General features: G+C 44.6%; 1 protein-coding gene across 1 annotated transcript in view; it reads left to right on the top strand.

Moving 5' to 3' along the window:
* Window positions 1-18019, top strand: part of LOC139155814 (microtubule-associated protein 4-like) — a gene marked incomplete at its 3' end in the record, with an annotated part of 50673 nt that extends 32654 nt beyond the window's left edge. The window contains exons 3-4 of the mRNA XM_070731102.1: window positions 11028-11281; window positions 17966-18019. Of these exons, the coding sequence (XP_070587203.1) occupies window positions 11044-11281; window positions 17966-18019 (292 nt within the window). The remainder of the gene's footprint in view (window positions 1-11027; window positions 11282-17965) is intronic.
* Window positions 18020-18684: the final 665 nt, after the last annotated feature.

Here is an 18684-nt window from a genome sequence, read left to right as displayed (position 1 = left end):
ACCTTACGCATAAAAACTGGCTGATGACTTTGGCCAATCAGCAGGAGATGGGGAGTTTGTCCCGCCTTATCCGCGAAAACCATCTGGGTGACTGGGTCAATCATCAAGAGATTGGGAGTTCTAGTCCCGGTTTAGGCACAAAAGACCACTTGATGATTTTTGGGCCATTAAATGCTCAGCAACATAAATTTTGAGTTCCATTGTTATCATAAGTCAAGGACGCTCCTTACACAACAATTCCATATCTGGTGTACAGAGAGTCCTTGACTTACAACAGTTCATTTAGCGACCGAAGTTGCAACAGGAATGAAAAAATTGACTCACAACCGTTATTGATCCTTGCAACCAACACAGCATGTTGATGTTGCCCGATCCAAATTCACATGCTCGGCTGGCGACTCATGTTTATGACGGTTGCAACCGCCAGTATTCCCACGTTCCCCTTTTGTGACGTCCATGGGAAAGTCAGATTCGTTTAACGACCATGTGAGAGTATTCACTTAACAACCGGGGCCAAGAAAGTTTGTAAAATGGACCCAAACTCCTTTAAAAGTCTTGGGTAGTGATAGAAATTTGTAAAAAAAAATTCCACATTTGGTGTAGTTTTTATTCACCAACTTGCCTCTGTTTCCCGACTTCATTTGGAAGGAGCTTAAATTTAAAACCCCAAATTTAAATTCATTCCGCGGCTGTTGTGTGTTTATTCAAGCAGAAACTAGAATTAAAAACTCATTTTTTCCTCTGGCTGGGTAATTTGATATTATCATTATTTATTTTTTAATAATAGCCTGTCATCCAGCTTATAAAGTCACGGCATTTTTAATTGCTAGGAGGATATTCAGAATTATTCCTGTTAGCTGTAGGGAACCATTTCTTGCAACATGATCACAATTAACGGTTTTGCTCCTCGGCTCAAATAACAGAGGCCGTCCTCGACTTACAACGCGAATGTAGTCCAAAATGTATGTTGCTAAGTGAGACTTTTCAGGGAGTTCGGTCTCATTTTATGAATTTGTTGTCTCCTGTTGTTCACACATAATGGTTGTTGCCGCCTCCTCGTGCCTGCGGGATCAAAATTCGGGCGTTATTATTATTATTATTATTATTATTATTATTATTATTATTATTATTATTATATTTGTATGCCACCCCTCTCCGCAGACTCGGGGCGGCTCACAGCAGTAATAAAACAATATACAGAAACAAATCTAATATTAAAAATCTAAAATAACAAATCTAATATTAAAAGTCTAAAAACCCATTATTTAAAAAGCATACACACAAACATACCATGCATAAAACTACATAGGCAAGGGGAGATATCTCAGTTCCGTCATGCCTGACGGCAGAGGTGGGTTGTAAAGAGTTTGCAAAAGGCAAGGAGGTTGGGGGCAATCCTAATCTCCGGGGGGAGCTGGTTCCAGAGGGCCGGGGCCGCCACAGAGAAGGCTCTTCCCCTGGGTCCCGCCAGCCGACATTGTTTAGTTGACGGGACCCGGAGAAGGCCAACTCTGTGGGACCTAACCGGTCGCTGGGATTCGTGCGGCAGAAGGCGGTCCCGGAGATATTCTGGTCCAATGCCATGAAGGGCTTTATAGGTCATAACCAACACTTTGAATTGTGACCGGAAAATGATCAGCAGCCAATGCAGACTGCGGAGTGTTGGTGAAACATGGGCATATTTGGGAAAGCCCATGACTGCTCTCGCAGCTGCATTCTGCACGATCTGAAGTTTCCGAACACTCTTCAAAGGTGGCCCCATGTAGAGAGCGTTACAGTAGTCGAACCTGGAGGTGATGAGGGCATGAGTGACTGTGAGCAATGAGTCCCGGTCCAAATAGGGCCGCAACTGGCGCACCAGGCGAACCTGGGCAAACGCCCTCCCCCGCTTTTCCACTCAACTTGTATTTATGACGGTCGTGATGTCTCCTTTTGCGACCTCCTTTTGAGCAAAGTCAGTGTGGAAGCCAGAGGAATTCACTTAATAGCTGTGGCGAAAGAGGTGGTTTGTAAAGGGTAGAACTCGAAAAGTGTCTCGCTTAGCGACGGAAACGGTCTTTAAGTTTAGGGCAGTGATGGCGAACCTATAATTGTTTTTAATATTAGATTTGTGCTTTGTATTTATTTTATTTATTGGATTTGTATGCCGCCCCTCTCCGTGGACTTGGGGCGGCTAACAACAGTGATAAAAACAGCATGTAACAATCCAATACTAAAACAACTAAAAAACCCTTATTTATAAAACCAAACATACACACAAACATACCATGCATGAATTGTAAAGGCCTAGGGGGAAGGAATATCTCAGTTCTACCATGCCTGGCGGCAGAGGTGGGTTTTGAGGAGATTACGAAAGGCAAGGATGGTGGGGGCTATTCTGATCTCTGGGGGGAGTTGGTTCCAGAGGGTCGGGGCCGCCACAGAGAAGGCTCTTCCCCTGGGCCCCGCCAACCGACATTGTTTAGTCAACGGGACCCGGAGAAGGCCAACTCTGTGGGACCTAACCGGTCGCTGGGATTCGTGTGGCAGAAGGCGGTCCTGGAGGTATTCTGGTCTGGTGCCATGAAGGGTTTTGTTGTGAGCCGCTCCGAGTCTTTGGAGAGGGGCGGCATACAAGTCTAATATATTATTATTATTATTATTATTATTATTATTATTATTATTATTATTATTATTATTACTACTACTATGCCACGGGTGCCACAGGTGGCACGCGGAGCCATATCTGCTGGCACGCGAGCCGTTGCCCTAGCTCAGCTCCAAGGTGCGTGTGTGTGCTGGCCAGCTGATTTTTGGCTTGCACAGAGGCTCTGGGGGGCGTTTGTGGCTTCCAGAGAGCATCCAGGGGGACGGGGGGGGCGCGTTTTTACCCTCCCCCGGCTCCAGGGAAGAGTTTGGTGCCCTGGGAGGGCGAAACACGAGCCTACTGGGCCCACCAGAAGTTGGGAAACAAGGTGTTTCCAGCCTCCAGGAGGTGGGAGAAGCTGTTTTCATCCACCCCAGGCATTGAATTATGGGTGGCGGGCACTTCCACAGGCACGGTAGCAGGCACAAATGCTCTTTTGGCACCTGAGCAAAAAAAAAGTTTCGTCATCACTGGTCTAGGACTACCTGTACTGCAAGATATCAGCAGTGACCTTGAAAACGAGGCCTGAATTAACACACTAGTTTGGTCTTGCTATAGAAAGTCATTTGTCTGGAATGGTATAGCGTCCTTTCGTTGATCCAAGGGTTGGACTGGATGACCTCCAAGATCTCTTCCAACTTTATCATTCTATGGTTTTGGTAAGGGTTTTGGTGCTTGAGAAGGGGGTTGGACTAGATGACCACAAAGGTCCCTTCCAACTCTCTTATTCTATAGCTCCGCAAGGGTCTTCTGATGGAGCAGATTGGCTGGTCTAGATCAGTGTTTCCCAACCTTGGCAACATGAAGATATCTGGACTTCAACTCCCAGAATTCCCCAGCCAGCAAATGCTGGCTGGGGAATTCTGGGAGTTGAAGTCCAGATATCTTCAAGTTGCCAAGGTTGGGAAACACTGGTCTAGATGACCTCCAAAGTCCCATCCAACGCTGTCATTCTATGATTCTGTCAGGGTCTCTTACTCGATTGGAGGGTTAGACTGGATGACCTCAAAATGTCCCATCTAAGTCAGTTATTCTGTGAAGATCTCCTGTTTGAGCAGGGGGTTGGACTAGATGACCTCCAAGGTCCCTTCCCACCATTTCATCCACTGCTGTGGAAGAGAACCCTGCTTATAAAACTTTGGCTAATTGAAATTGAAATTCACAAATTATTTCCATGTTGTTTTCTTAAAATTCCTCCAGACCCAACATTAACCAGAATACCTCTGCGATCGCCTTCTGCCGCACAAATTTATTTATTTATTTATTTGATTTGTATGCCGCCCCTCTCCGTAGAATCCCAGCGACCGATTAGGTCCCACAGAGTTGGCCTTCTCTGGGTCCCGTTGATGAAACAATGTCGTCTGGCTGGACCCAGGGGAAGAGTCTTTTCTGTGGTGGCCCTGACCCCCTGGAATCAACTCCCCATGGGGATCAGGACTGCCCCCACGCTCCTTGCCTTTCGCAAACTCCTTGAAACCCACCTTTGCCGTCAGGCATGGGGAAATTGATTCCGTTTTATGTATGGTTTGTCTGAGATGTATGAATGGGTTTTTTTATATTAAGGGTTTTAACTGTTTTTTAATCATTGCATTTACTGTGTTTTGCTGTTGTGAGCTGCTCCGAGTCTCCGGAGAAGGACGGCATACAAATCTAATCTCATCTAATCTAATCTAATTTCTGGGGTGTGTGTGTGTGTGTGTGTGTGGGGGGGTGTTGGAATATAGGTACTCCTTGATTTACGACAGCCTTTGAGCCCAACCTGTCGGTCATTAAGCGAAACAGTTGGCATGTGACAGTTGTGCCCCCTTTTACGACATTTTTTTTTGCTCACGTCATTAAGTGGATAACAGGTTGTTAAGTGAATCAGGTTGACTTTGCTGGTCAGAGGGTCGCGAAAAGCAATCGGGGCATGGGGGCCGTCGTAACTATGGCAACCCTCCCCAATTTAATCGCGTGACCAAGAGGATGCTGGCGCCAGTTGTTAACGGAGAAAAAGCCGCGATCGCTTCAAATGGTCACTGAACCATTGTAAGTTGAGGACTATATGTATCTCATGCCAAGCCGACAACGGAGACCTCGGCTTGTTTCCAGCAACGATTCGGCCCATTTAGGCACAGGGGAAAGGAGATTATTTTGGGATCCATTAATAAAAACTCAAAAGAGAAGCGGAAACACATCAGGAAAGGAAATAAGTCTGATTCCAACACCCCCCCCCCCCGAAATCCCCCCCCCCCGGAAGAAACAATGAAGCATGCAGGGCCGACACATGGTGGTTTAAACGCAGCTCCCAACAGGCTGAATGACAGCTGTTGAAAAGGGAGAAAAACAGATTTTTTTTTAAAAAAAAAACAATAATCACCAGCTTTTGGCCGATGGTACGCCCCCCCTGGGATCCCCCCCCCCCTTTGTGTTTTGCAGGGCAAAGATTTGCACATTTTTTCTTCCTTCCTCTGCCCCCCCCCGAAGTTATTCCTCCTTTGAATTGCTTAAAAAGTGGAATCTATTATCTAACTATCTCTACCCCCCCCCTCTGTCTCTCTTCCTCCATTCCTCTCCCCCTCCCTCCCTCCCTCTCTATCTCTCCTTCCCTCTCCCTCCCTCCCTCTCTCTCTCCTTCTCTCTCTCTCCTTCCCTCTTTCTCTCTCCCTCCCTCCCCTTCTTCCTCCATTCCTCTCCCCCTCCCTGCCTCTCTCTCTCTCTCTCCTTCCCTCTCTCTCCTTCCCTCTTTCTCTGTCCCTCCCTCCCCTCCTTCCTCCATTCCTCTCCCCCTCCCTCCCTCCCTCTCTCTATCCTTCCTTCTCTCCCTCCCTCTTTCTCTGTCCCTCCCTCCCCTTCTTCCTCCATTCCTCTCCCCCCTCTCTCTATCTCTCCTTCCCTCTCCCTCCCTCCCTCTTTCTCTGTCCCTCCCTCCCCTCCTTCCTCCATTCCTCTCCCCCTCCCTCTCTGTCCATCCATCTATCCATGTTGTCTGCCCGTCTGTCTATCCATCCACCCACCTACTCACCCATCAACCTGTCCATCCATCCATCTACGGTTTATTTCTTCTGTCTTCTCTGCACTCTTTAGTATTTGTCTGTATCAATCATTTTATCTATTCAATCATCCATGCATCATTCTCTCTTCCCCTTCCCTCCTAGTCTACTCTTCATTCAAGTATCTATTTCTATTTATTTTGTATTATTCCTATTTTTATTATTTCTATTTCTGTTCTATTTTATCTCATTCCATTCCTTTTTATTTTCTGGTCTTGCCTTTGGCCCGTGGATTTCCTGGTGGTGTTCCATCCAAGAATCTATCCGTGTTGATCTTACTTAGGCTTCCAGGCTTAACTAGGTCCACGTCTTGTCATCTCCTAATATGTCTGACTTTTTGGTGGACCTTGGTGCTCTGAGCTTGCTTCCTTGTAGACGTTTCATGACCCAGCGAGGGAACATCATCAATGCTAGGAGGTGTTCTGTCCTGGCTATGAGCCACCCAAGAAATAGGTCCACACACACGGATTTGACAAGATGTAAGCCTGTAATTTCTAATAGTTTAGTAGCAAGGAGGGTTAAAAGACATCAGCAAAACCAAAACTAAGTCCGTTCATCACAGCTGGCTCATTAGAGTCTCAAGCAGTACTGGAAACTCCCAAATAATCTCTCTTTGATCTCAGATCCCTAATTAACATGACTCACACTGAGTTGGCAGGAAGCCTGGAGATACAGATTTCAGCTTCTTAATTTGTAATTCACCTAAATAATCCAAGAGCCAAATCCAAAAGGTCATCGCTCACATTAGAAAGTTGACACCTGCACTTGCTCATCATATGACTAACTCTTAAATATCCAAAAGGCGTGACCAAGTGTTCTATAGATCTATTCATGCAGAGACCTCCTCCTGCTCAGCCACTCCTGCCTTCTGGCAACTCTGCGCACTCTGGCCTCAATAAGAGGTTCCTCCTCTTCTGAGTCACTCATGTGCATCTCTGGAGGTGCAACAGGCCCTGATTGGCTTTCAGCCTCTGATTCTCCACCTCTCTGACCTTCTCGCTATCAGACCTGGGTGCCAAGTACGCCGGCCTAGGATACCAAGCCACACCCGTCCCTCCATCCTCAGAATCCGCGATTAGCTGTGCGGGATGCAGATGGGCCCCAACAGGAGGGAGGGAGATTTGCTCTCAATTTACATTCATTAAATTGTGAGCGTATCATCCAACTCGCCTATTGGGTTGAGTTACAGGTTTAGAAAACGGATGGAATAATTCATTAAAACACATTAAAATAAGAACGTGATGCAGATTAAAATAATAATAATTAATTTTAATTGAATAATAATTTATTAGATTTGTATGCCGCCCCTCTCCGCAGATTCGGGGCAGCTCACAACAATAATAAAACAGTGTACAACGAACAAATCTAATATTTAAAAGAAAATATCTAAACCCCCATTATTTTAAAAACATACAACACAAGCATACCATACATAAAACTATATAAGCCTGGGGGAGGTGTCTCAGTCCCCCCATGCCTGGCGATGTAGGTGGGTCTTAAGCAATTTACGAAAGACAAGAAGGGTGGGGGCAGTTCTGATCTCTGGGGGGAGTTGATTCCAGAGGGCTGGGGCCGCCACAGAGAAGGCTCTTCCCCTGGGCCCTGCCAGACGACATTGTTTAGTCGACGGGACCCGGAGAAGGCCAACTCTGTAGGACCTAACCGGTCACTGGGATTCGTGCGGCAGAAGACGGTCTCGGAGGTATTCTGGACCGATGCCATGTAGGGCTTTATAGGTCATTACCAACACTTTGAATTGTGACCGGAAACTGATCGGCAGCCAATGCAGACCACAGAGTGTTGGAGAGACATGGGCGAACCTAGGTAACCCCACAATAGCTCTCACGGCCGCATTCTGCACGATCTGAAGTTTCCGAACACTTTTCAAAGGTAGCCCCATGTAGAAAGCGTTGCAGTAGTCGAACCTTGAGGTGATTGAGGGCATGAGTGACTGTGAGCAGTGACTCCCTGTGTAAATAGGGCCGCAATTGGTGCACCAGGCGAACCTGTGCGAATGCCCCCTCACCACAGCCAAAAGATGATGTTCCAATGTTAGCTGTGGATCGAGGAGGACGCCCAAGTTGCGGACCCTCTCCAAGGGGGGCAATGGACGGACAGATGGAATTGTCCTTGGGAGGCAAAACCCACAGCCACTCCGGCTTGTCGGGGTTGAGCTTGAGCTTGTTGACACCCATCCAGACCCCAACAGCCTCCAGGCACCGGCACATCACTTCCTTCATTGCATTAACAACGTACCAAAATTTTACAGTGATACACAAGTTTTTAGAAGTAGGCCAAAACTTGGAAAAACAGGCGTTTGTGATCTCGATCCTATCGAAGCCTCCTGCAAGTGTGTGGATATTTTGAGACGAGGCACACAACCAAAGTAGACAGGACTTTTGACACTCCGCCCACCACCTCTGATGCTTGTAATAGGAGAACTTTGCTTTCTCTTCTGTGAGAATCTCAGGAGTAGAGGTTGCGCTACTTTTCCAAGCTGCATCGGCCGTTGGTACATTATTTGCGTCTCCCTCCGGGAGTTCAGAAAGGCCTTTAGGGCTTCGTTTCCTTGGTTCTCACTCTTCCGCGCTGGTTGTTTGTGTCCGCTTCTTGCCTTCGACGGCGTCTTCTTCTGTGTGCTTCTTCAAGAACGTACATCTCGAGGTCTTTCCTCTGATAGCGTATTTGCGGCTCGGGGTTGAACTGTGTGTCGGGGTACTTGGTGCTGTCGGAGATGGGTGGATTTCTTGCAAGACGTTTCATGACCGAACTAGGGAACGTGATCATTTGAAGAGGAGGAGGAGGAGGGAGGAGGAGGATCATTGCTAGAAAGGAAGGGGGGTTTGTGGAATTGAGAAGAGAAAGAGGAAGGCGACTTGTGGGTTCCTTGGTGCTCTCTGAGCTTGGTGGATTTTTTGTGGACCTTTCATGACCCAACGGGGCAACATCATCAGCGCAGGGAGGAAGAGGATTATGGGATCCGTAGTGCTCTCTGAACGTGGTTGTGCTGTTGCAGATGTGTCATGACCCAGCTAGGCGACATCATCCCTGCTAGAAGGAAGTGGAGAAGGAGGAGGAGGTGGAAGAGAAGGAAGATAGTGGGGGTCGTTGGTGTCCTCTGAGCGGGGTGGTCTTCTTACAGACATTTCACGACCCAGTTAGGGAACATCATCAGTGCTACAAGAACGTGGGTGTGGAGAGGAGGAGGACTGTGAGGACCTGGTACTTTGAGCTTGGTGGTTTTTCTTGCAGACTTTTCACGACCTGGATTTGTTAGGAGAGATGGAAGTCATTGTTTTTCCAGTGCCTCTGTAACTTTGGTGGCCCAACAAATGGTTGTAAGTCAAGGATAGTTTTATTAATCTGGAGATTCCCTGTAGGGAAAGGAATGACAGAACCCCGTGGTCAGAGTTAAAACAGGCAGTAACCTAGAATCCTTATATACTGTACTCACAAGTGAACTAAGTCCAACTCTCCTTGGGATAAGACTCCCAATTGGTACTCACTGTTGCTTGAAAGATTCCTGTTCATAGACTTTCAGCAATAAATCAGTTTAATTGGAAGATTCCTGTACGTAGGGTTTCTGCAATAAATATTCCTGTGTGTAGGATTTCAGCAATAAATCGGTTTAGTTGAAAGATTCTTCTTGGTAGGCTTTGGCAGTACATTGGTTTAATTGAAAGATTCCTGTGCATAGGCTTTCAGCAATAATTTGGTTTTGTTTAAAGAGTCCTAGAAGTTTTTTAGATTGCCATAGAATTAAATCTTTGGGATAAATTATGGGAAAAGAATTATAAGATAACAAAATTGATAGCATACAAAGAGAATCTGTACAAAATGTTTTACTACGGGCATCTTCCACCAGTGAGATTGGCCCTAATGTAACCAAATTATTTAGCACAGTGTTGGAGATGTGGGTATAAGCAGAGTACCTATTATCACAAGTGGTGGAGCTGTCCAAAATCAAAGAAATATTGGTGCAAAATAAAGAACAAAAATTACAATTTAAAGCAGAATTATTCCTTTGCATCTAAAGGCAAAATTGGAATGGTAGGATGATATTGAAATTGGTAGGGTGATATTGAAATTCAATATATAATAATGTACATACTGACAGCCACAAGAATTATTTTAGTACAACATTGGAAAAAGGCCAACTGCCCATCAGATGTAAAGGTTATTGGTAAAATAAGAAATGGACAAGTCGACAGTGGAGCTATGCAAAAGAAATGAATCAGAATATTACAAACTTGAGTAGATGGTATATCTGGTTAGAAAATAGAAATAAAAATTAGATAATAACATATGAATATCTATGCATATGTATGTAAAAATATAAAAAAGGGATATGTGTATAAATAGTAATAATGTAAATTATAACAATATAGAATATATTAAAAATTAGAATTTATATATGACAGAAAATAAGGCTGAAATAGATCTATCCTAGTCTCCCTTAATTTTCAAATTCAGCAAAAAAACATGTGACATATATATATATATATATATATATATATATATATATATCAAGAATAGTCCTAAAAATGCGAGTTCCAGGTATATGCGTGAGTAATGAGGCAGCAGCCATCTCGATCACCGGAACATAGAAACTTTAATAAAATCACTTAGCTTTCGTTAGCATGCTGCTAACTTTGTCAGAGTGTTAAAATGCCGTGGGAGACAAATCCATTTATAAACCCCGGCAGCCAGCAGGATTAAGCCCACAATCAGAGTTACCGCAAGGGGGAGGGAAGGGTGTGGCCCTGTGACGCGGGCAATGAGCAGACTGAGCAATGCTTTATAAATGGATTTGTCTCCCACGGCATTTTAACACTCTGACGAAGTTAGCAGCATGCTAACGAAAGCTAAGTGATTTTATTAAAGTTTCTATGTTCCGGTGATCGAGATGGCTGCTGCCTCATTACTCACATATATATATATATATATATATATATATATATATATATATATATATATATATATATATATATATATATATATATTTGGTGTTATTTTTAATTTTGAAAAAGTTTAATAAAAATTATTTAAGAAAAAAAGAGAGATTCCTATGCATAGGCTTTCAGCAATCAATCGTTTTAGTTGAAAGATTCCCGCTCATAGAATTTTAGCAATAAATTTTGCAATAAATTTTAGCAACAAGTTTAGTTGAACTATTCCTGTGTGCAAGACTTTCAGTAATAAATCAGTTTAATTGAAAATTCACGTGGGCCTGATTCCCCTGCTCCTTCTCTCTCTGCCTGGAGTTTGCATCTCTGATTCTTAATCGTTTGTAAATTTAAACACCAATTGGAGATATTGATCAGATTGTTGATCATCTTCTTGTCCTTCCTCTTCCTCCTCTTTTTCAGTTTTATAGGAAAGAGCATGGCAGACATGGAGCAGAATCTCAGCCTGGCCGACGCACTGACCGAGCCCACTCCTCAAATCGAGGAAGAGGTGAAGCGAGATTTTATGGCTACCCTGGAAGCCGAGAAGTTTGACGATGTGATCGGGGAAAAAGTGGGAAAGACCGATTACGTTCCTCTCCTTGATGACGACGACGTGAAGGATGGGAACAAGGATACGAAAGCTAAACCACGCGTTGAGAACGTTCCCCGGGAGCGTGAGTGTCTGGTTGCGGGTGGGCGGAAACGGGATCAACGGAACGTGAAGTTGGATTACATCCTAGGGCTACAATTTGAGCGCCAAAGTTTCTGTGGCTAAGCAAGGCAGCCGTTCCGGGAGTGCCTCATTTTATGTCAGCATTGTTAAGCGAATCATTGTGGTTGTTAAACGAATCTGGTTTCCCACCGACTTTGCTTGTCGGAAGGTTGCGAAAGGGGATAGCGTGAGCCATTGTCATCAATACATACTAACTGCTTCAGATTTTGATCACGTGACCACAGAGGTACGGCAACGGTCATAAATCCGAGAACTGGTTGCAAGCTACTTTTTCCCCCCAGCAGTGATACAAATACAGGCAGTCGGTAAAGAAATGGTTGTAAGTGGGAATGATTCTAGAAAAGTCAGGAATGGAGTTGGGTAGGATGATTATACAGTGGTCCCTCGATTTTCGCAGGTTCGAACTTCGCGAAACGGCTATACCACGGTTTTTCAAAAATATTAATTAAAAAATACTTTGCTGTTTCCCCCCCTATACCACGGTTTTTCCCGCCCAATGACGTCATATGTCATCGCCAAACTTTTGTCCGTCTTTAATAAATATTTTTTTAAATAAACTTTAATAAATAAACATGGTGAGTAATAATCTGAATGGTTGCTAAGGGAATGAGAAATTGCAGTTTAGGGGTTTAAAGTGTTAAGGGAAGGCTTGTGATACTGTTCATAGCCAAAAATAGTGTATTTACTTCCGCATCTCTACTTCGTGGAAATTCGACTTTCGCGGGCGGTCTTGGAACGCATCCCCCGCGAAAATCGAAGGAACACTGTACTGGGTTTATAAAGGATACAAAAAAAACCCACCTCCTTTTCTTCTTTTATTTTATTATTAATTAGATTAATTGAGATTTGAATATTATATTGTAGTTAGTACTGTATGAGATAAATTATTTGGTTTTTTGCCCTTGAACTGATATAGTTTTACTATTGTGATGTTTACTTTTGATATGAATGGGAATAATTGAGGATATGTAATTTGTTTGCTAGACATTTCATGGCCCAACTAGGAAATGTCATCATTACAAGAAAGGTGGGTTTGTTCTCTCTTTTACATACAGACCCTTCTAGCACTGATAATGTTACCTAGCTGGGTCGTAAAACATCTGCAAAAAACCCACCCAGCTCAAAGACTATCACGGAATAATTTCTTGGGCCCTAATCTGTTTTATCTCCAGAAAATCCTGCCCTGACTTTTGCTTTGAATTTTTGAACAAGAGGAACTGTAAATTTGACCCTGCGGTGTTGGTCGATTGGTTTTAAAAATAATCATTTCTCTCCCCCCCCCCCCCCCCCCCCAAGCTTTTGATTTTTGGCTTCCTCTGAATCGTTCTCCTTTGCAGTGTATCTGACTTGCTGCTCCCTTTGCACGGAGATATCCCGCCATTGCCAAATTGCCGGCTTCGGCGATCTCATTGCTTTGAAATCTTTTTTAAATCCTAGAATTTTTCCTGTTCATTTTATGCATCCCTTCCTCCTCCTCCTTCTCCTGCAGGCTTTCTCCAATCAAGAGAAAAATAAATAAAGTTATTTGCACGGGTGCCATTATCCGTCTGGCTCCAGTTCCTCCAGGCTTTGTCTTTTTTTTAATAAGCTCTAATCGCACCGTAGTTTAACCGAGTAACGGTTGAGCGGATATGCTTAGTGCTGCTTGGTAAACTCCGATGCTATAGGAATATTAAGAGGGGATAATTTTTTGGGCCATTTTTTGGGCACGTTTTTCCCCAGGGAATTTGATGATACAGATTGTCCTCAAATTACAAACACAATGGAACTTAAAATTTTTGTGGCTAAGCGAGACAGTCATTAAGTGAGTTGGGGGATCTCATATGATCTTTCTTGCCTGCCGTTGCTAAGTGAATTGCTGCAGTGGCTCAGTTAAGAGCAGAGTTGTTAAGTAAATGTGGCTTCCTGCGTGGCGTGTGCAAAAAGTTGCATATTGCCGGTTTGGACTGGTTCTGGCGAACTGGTAGTGGAAATTTGGAATAGTTTGGAGAATTGGCAAATGCTGCCTCTTCGTGGTCCCATCCCTGCCCACTCCTTCCCTCCTAGGAGTCCCCACTTGCTCCGTTTTGGCTCCCAGGCAAGTTTCGAGAGACGCACTAGGCCCAAAATGATGTCCTCCCCTTCTGCGGCCTGTTTTTGCTCTCAGGAGGCTGCAAGGGCCCACTAGGCCCAAAATGGAGCATGCAGGAGGGTGTGGTGTCTTCCCCTCCCATGGCCTGTTGTGCTCCCAGGCAGCTGCAGAGAGGCCCACTAGGCCCAAAACGGGGCACAGCGGGGGGTGCGGGGTCCTCCCCTCCCATGGCCTGTTGTGCTCCCAGGAGGCTGCAGGGAGACCCACTAGGCCCAAAACGGGGCACAGCGGGGTGTGTGGGGTCCTCCCTTTCCGCAGTCTGTTTTGCAGCTGCAGGGAGGCCTACTAGGCCCAAAATGGGCCGTGTGGAAAATGGTGCGGTGTCCTCCCCTTCTGCGTTTTTGCTCCCAGGAGGCTGAAGGGGGCCCCACTAGGCCCAAAACAGAGCACGCAGGAGGTGTCCTCCCCTCCCGCAGCCAGTTTTTGCTCCCAAGAGGCTGCAGAGAGGCCCACTAGGCCCAAAAGGGGGCATGCGGGAGAGAGTGGTGTCCTCCCCCCCAAGGCTCGTTTTTGCTCCCAGGAGGCTTGAGGGAGGCCTAGCCTGTAAGGTTGGGACACTCAATCAATCTATTTGCTGCTTCCCTGCTGATCACTGTGTTCCGTCTATTTCTACCTCTTAGATGATCGGCTGGGTTTTCTTTTGTTGCCGTGCACAGGAGAACGGAGCTAGAAAACATGTTACTGGTGTGGTGGGGAAATTGGGAATTTTCAATATTATTCCCCTGCCACGCCCATAGAAACTGGTAGTAAAAAGTTTTTTGAATCCCACCTCTGATGGATGACCTCATGTCACTGTGACCGTTATACCAAGGAGCACCACAGCCGTCCTCCTTCTCTAATCCACAAACCCCACTGACGTGACCTAGCTGGGTGCTGAAACGTCGGCAAGAAACCACCAAGTTTCGAGTCCATTAAGCACCCCACAGTTTGTTTTTATCCATTTGTTGGTGTTCGGGCTTTGTCCCGCCATGGGAAGCTACCCAAAAAAGCCCATCTCTTACACATGTGCCGCTGCGTTACCTTTGTTATTATTATTATTATTATTATTATTATTATTATTATTATTATTATTATTATTTTATGTCAATACAACACAGCAAACGAGATCACTATGCTGGATTTCGTATTTCATCCCCAGTCGGGCGCTTCCCAAGTACCTAGGACTGCGTGATGTAGCGGCGAATTATGTTTGCCGATCCCAGTAAAGCGGCCTTTTGCAATTGACAGATGGAGATTTTGTCAATTCTGGTGGTTTTCAAATGTCCGCTGAGATCCTTTGGCCCTGCGCCAGCGTGCCAAGTACCACTGGGACCACTTTCACGGGCTTATGCCAGAGTTGTTGCAGCTCAAATTTTAGATCTTCGTATTTCACTAATTTCTCTAGCTGCTTCTCAATTCTGCTGTTCCCTGGGATTGCGATGGTTTTGTTTTTGTTTTAATAATAATAATAATAATAATAATAATAATAATTATTATTATTATTATTATTATTATGTCCGCTGAGATCCTTTGGCACTGCGCCCAGCGTGCCAAGGACCACTGGGACCACTTTCACGGGCTTATGCCAGAGTCGTTGCAGCTCGATTTTTAGATCTTCATATTTCACTAATTTCTCTAGCTGCTTCTCAATTCTGCTGTTCCCTGGGATTGCGATGGTTTTGTTTTTGTTTTAATAATAATAATAATAATAATAATAATAATTATTATTATTATTATGTCCGCTGAGATCCTTTGGCACTGCGCCCAGCGTGCCAAGTACCACTGGGACCACTTTCACTGGCTTATGCCAGAGTCGTTGCAGCTCGATTTTTAGATCTTCGTATTATTATTATCATTATTATTATTAATTAGATTTGTATGCCGCCCCTCTCCAAAGACTCGGGGCGGCTCACAACAATAATAGAAACAATATAACAGTGAAACAAATCTAATATTAAAAAATAAAACATGTATAAATATTTTTTCCAACAAAGCAAGGCAAAAACATCGCCTTTTGTGTGGATCTCCTTTGCAAAAATTCTGGTGGTGTTTGAGAGCCTCTGCTGAGATTGACAGACATTTCCTACATGCCCCTCAAATGTTGGATTTTTATTCTCTCTCTTTCTCTCTCTCTCACACGCACACAAACACACACCACACACACACGCAAAGAGGATTGAACCAAGTTTGACCAGCTGCCTTCGTGACGGGACTCGCGACATCTCGGTTTGATAGGTTTGTCTTAATCCTCTTAGTTTCTCCGTTACATAATCCAGAGGGATTTGTGGGGGGGTTGTGTAGGCTGAACTTTGTGTGGCCGCCTTCCCATCGCTCGGGCTGCGTCGGAGATTAGAAGCCTGGCATCTGTCAGGAGATGCAGATGACATAAATCGTGGTGTTGGAACGGTTACGTGGTGGTGTTTCGCTTATGGAAAAGGAAGGAATGTAATTGGAACTGGTTTCTGACAAATTGGTTTCAAGAGGTAGCACTGATGCTGTTCGCTATTTGGGTCACAAAACGTCTGTAAGAAAAGCACCCAGATCAGAGAGCACCAAGGAGTCCACAGTCTTCCTCATTGCCCTCCCCCTCTTCCTCCCTCTCCACCCCTCCCCTCCTCCTCCTCTTTCTCCCCCTCCCTCCCTCCCTTCTCTTTCTCTATCTCCTCCTCCCTTCCTCTTTTCTTCCTTCCCTCCTTCTGCCATCCCGCCTTCCCTCTCCTCCTCATCTCCTTCCTCCTTCTGACACTGATGATGTTCCCTAGTTGGACCATGAAATGTCTGCAAGGGAACCACCAAGCTCGGAGGCCACCGAGGACCCTACAATCATAATTATTTATACCTATAGAGATAGAAATATACATATACATTTCCCTGCCAACTCCCAGCAGCTCTAGGCAATGCACAAAATGTATAATCTCTCTTTTTTTGCGGGGGATGCGTTCCAAGACCACCCGTGAAAAACGAATTTCCATGAAGTAGAGGAAATATATTTTTTAATGTATTTAATGAGTATTTGGACTTTTAAAACCCACCTTTTGCATTAAACAGTCATTCTATAATGTTTCTCAACTGGAACTACACGTGATATCCTACCAGTTTCTTTAATAGGGCACAGTTGGACTGTAGAAGAATTTTATGAATTTTTAATGGTTTTAAAATTTTCAATGGATTTAAGCCCCCTTTGAAAACCCGTGAAGTAGTGAAACCGTGAAAGATGAACCGCGAAGTAGCGAGGGATTACTGTACTAAAGAAAAGTTTAAAACAAAAAACAACATTAAACCAAGATAGCAAAGAGAATTAACCCAGATGAGCAACGAAGAAGAAAAACCAGATGCTTTAAGCACTTAACTTCTAGGGTCTTGAAAGCCATCTTCCTGCTGCTACAGATCTTTCTCTGAAATTGACTTATGGGGAAGTATTGCCATCAACGTAACCAGTAACAATTCATTTAGCGACCGTTTGCATTTTGCAACTGATGTCCCTTTGTTCACACGATCGTAGCAAGTGTCCTGGGGTCAAAAGTCGGACTCGTATTTATGGTGGTGGCAACGTCCGTGGAGTGTGTGTCACGGGATCTTTTTTTTACAACTTCCTGACACAGCCGGGTCGACAGGGAACCCTGGTTCACGTAACAATCGTGGTGTTAACTTGACACCGCCTTGATTCGCTTAACCACTGTGGAGCTTGTTTAACACCCGTCCTGGTTAGCAGCGGCAAATTACAACAGTCGCCCAGAAAGTAATGCACCACATTTTTTTTCTCAGCGTAAAGTAATGGCACGAATGCAAAACTTTAGATATACATTATTTGAATTGTCAGGAGTGCGTGGATAAATTTTGCATAGCGTAGCTGAAGCAGTGTTTCGAAATGGCATCTGTAAGTAATGTACATTACCAGCAGCATGTCCTCATTGAGTTTCTCACTGCGGAGAAAGAAACTGTTGGGAACATTCACAAACGTTTGTGTATACAGTGTGTGGAGAATCTGCAGTCGACAGAAGTACGGTTAGTCACTGGGCACAGAAGGTGAGGCCACTAGAGGTGATTCACACAGTGCAGAAATGGCTTCGTGTCCAGAACAAGGAGTGGTACTGACAGGGCATCCACGCCCTTGTGTCTCGCTGGAGGAAGGTCATAGAACGGGACAGAGATTACGTGCAAAAATAGGGAGTGTAGAAGAAACATCTTTCTTTCTTGGGTGTAAGTTTCATTGTGTTCAATAAATGTTGAAGAAAAAAAATGTGCATTATTTTCTGGGCGGCCCTCGTAGAGCTCCCATTATGAGGCCTAGATGTAAAGATGGATCCTAAATCTCCATCGGAAGCAGATTTATAAAGATTTGGAGATGTAGATTTAGGCAGATGGTTGGGTGGCAACCTTTGGAGGAGAAACATGGCCGCTGAGCAGATCTTCAGCTGGTCAAAGAAGGTCTTTGGGGCAGAAAATTGCCCCTCCCCCAAGTTCTAAGCAACCCCCCCCCCAAAACTCTCAACTGATGTAACATCTCTCTTCTAGGTCCTACCGCAACTGGACCAGCCGCGGTGATTGAGAACGGAGATCATGGACAAGGTAAGACGTTGGGTTTGATGTTCTCCATATGCTCCAGAGCTGCTTCCTCATTTGCATGTCGCTGCTGAATCATGTGTGACGTGTTGTATGTGTGAAGGTGAAGCGAGAGGTTTCTATCTTTCCTTCAGTCCCTTATCCCCCCCCCTCCGTCCCCCAGCCTCCATTATTTAGATACTTTGATGGAGCTTTGGTGGGAACTCATGGGTGACGTCCTTCCAAGAAACATAGAAACATAGAAGTCTGACGGCAGAAAAGACCTCATGGTCCATCTAGTCTGCCCTTATACTATTTCCTGTATTTTATCTTACAATGGATATATGTTTATCCCAGGCATGTTTAAATTCAGTTCCTGTGGATTTACCAACCACGTCTGCTGGAAGTTTGTTCCAAGCATCTACTACTCTTTCAGTGAAATAATATTTTCTCATGTTGCTTTTGATCTTTCCCCCAAACAACTTCAGATTGTGCCCCCTTGTTCTTGTGTTCACTTTCCTATTAAAAACACTTCCCTCCTGGACCTTATTTAACCCTTTAACATATTTAAATGTTTCGATCATGTCCCCCAAGATTGGCGGCTCTTTGTGTGTGCGTGGGGTGGGTGGGTTCAACATTGTCAAGTTTGGATGTTGTGTGACGATGTTTTGAGACAATGGTTGTGAGGTTTT

The sequence above is a fragment of the Erythrolamprus reginae genome, unplaced genomic scaffold (genome assembly GCF_031021105.1).
Source record: "Erythrolamprus reginae isolate rEryReg1 unplaced genomic scaffold, rEryReg1.hap1 H_66, whole genome shotgun sequence".
In the NCBI taxonomy this organism is placed as follows: Eukaryota; Metazoa; Chordata; class Lepidosauria; order Squamata; family Dipsadidae; genus Erythrolamprus; species Erythrolamprus reginae.
Note: the sequence above shows the minus strand (reverse complement) of the source record. Positions and strands in the feature narration are given on the sequence as shown.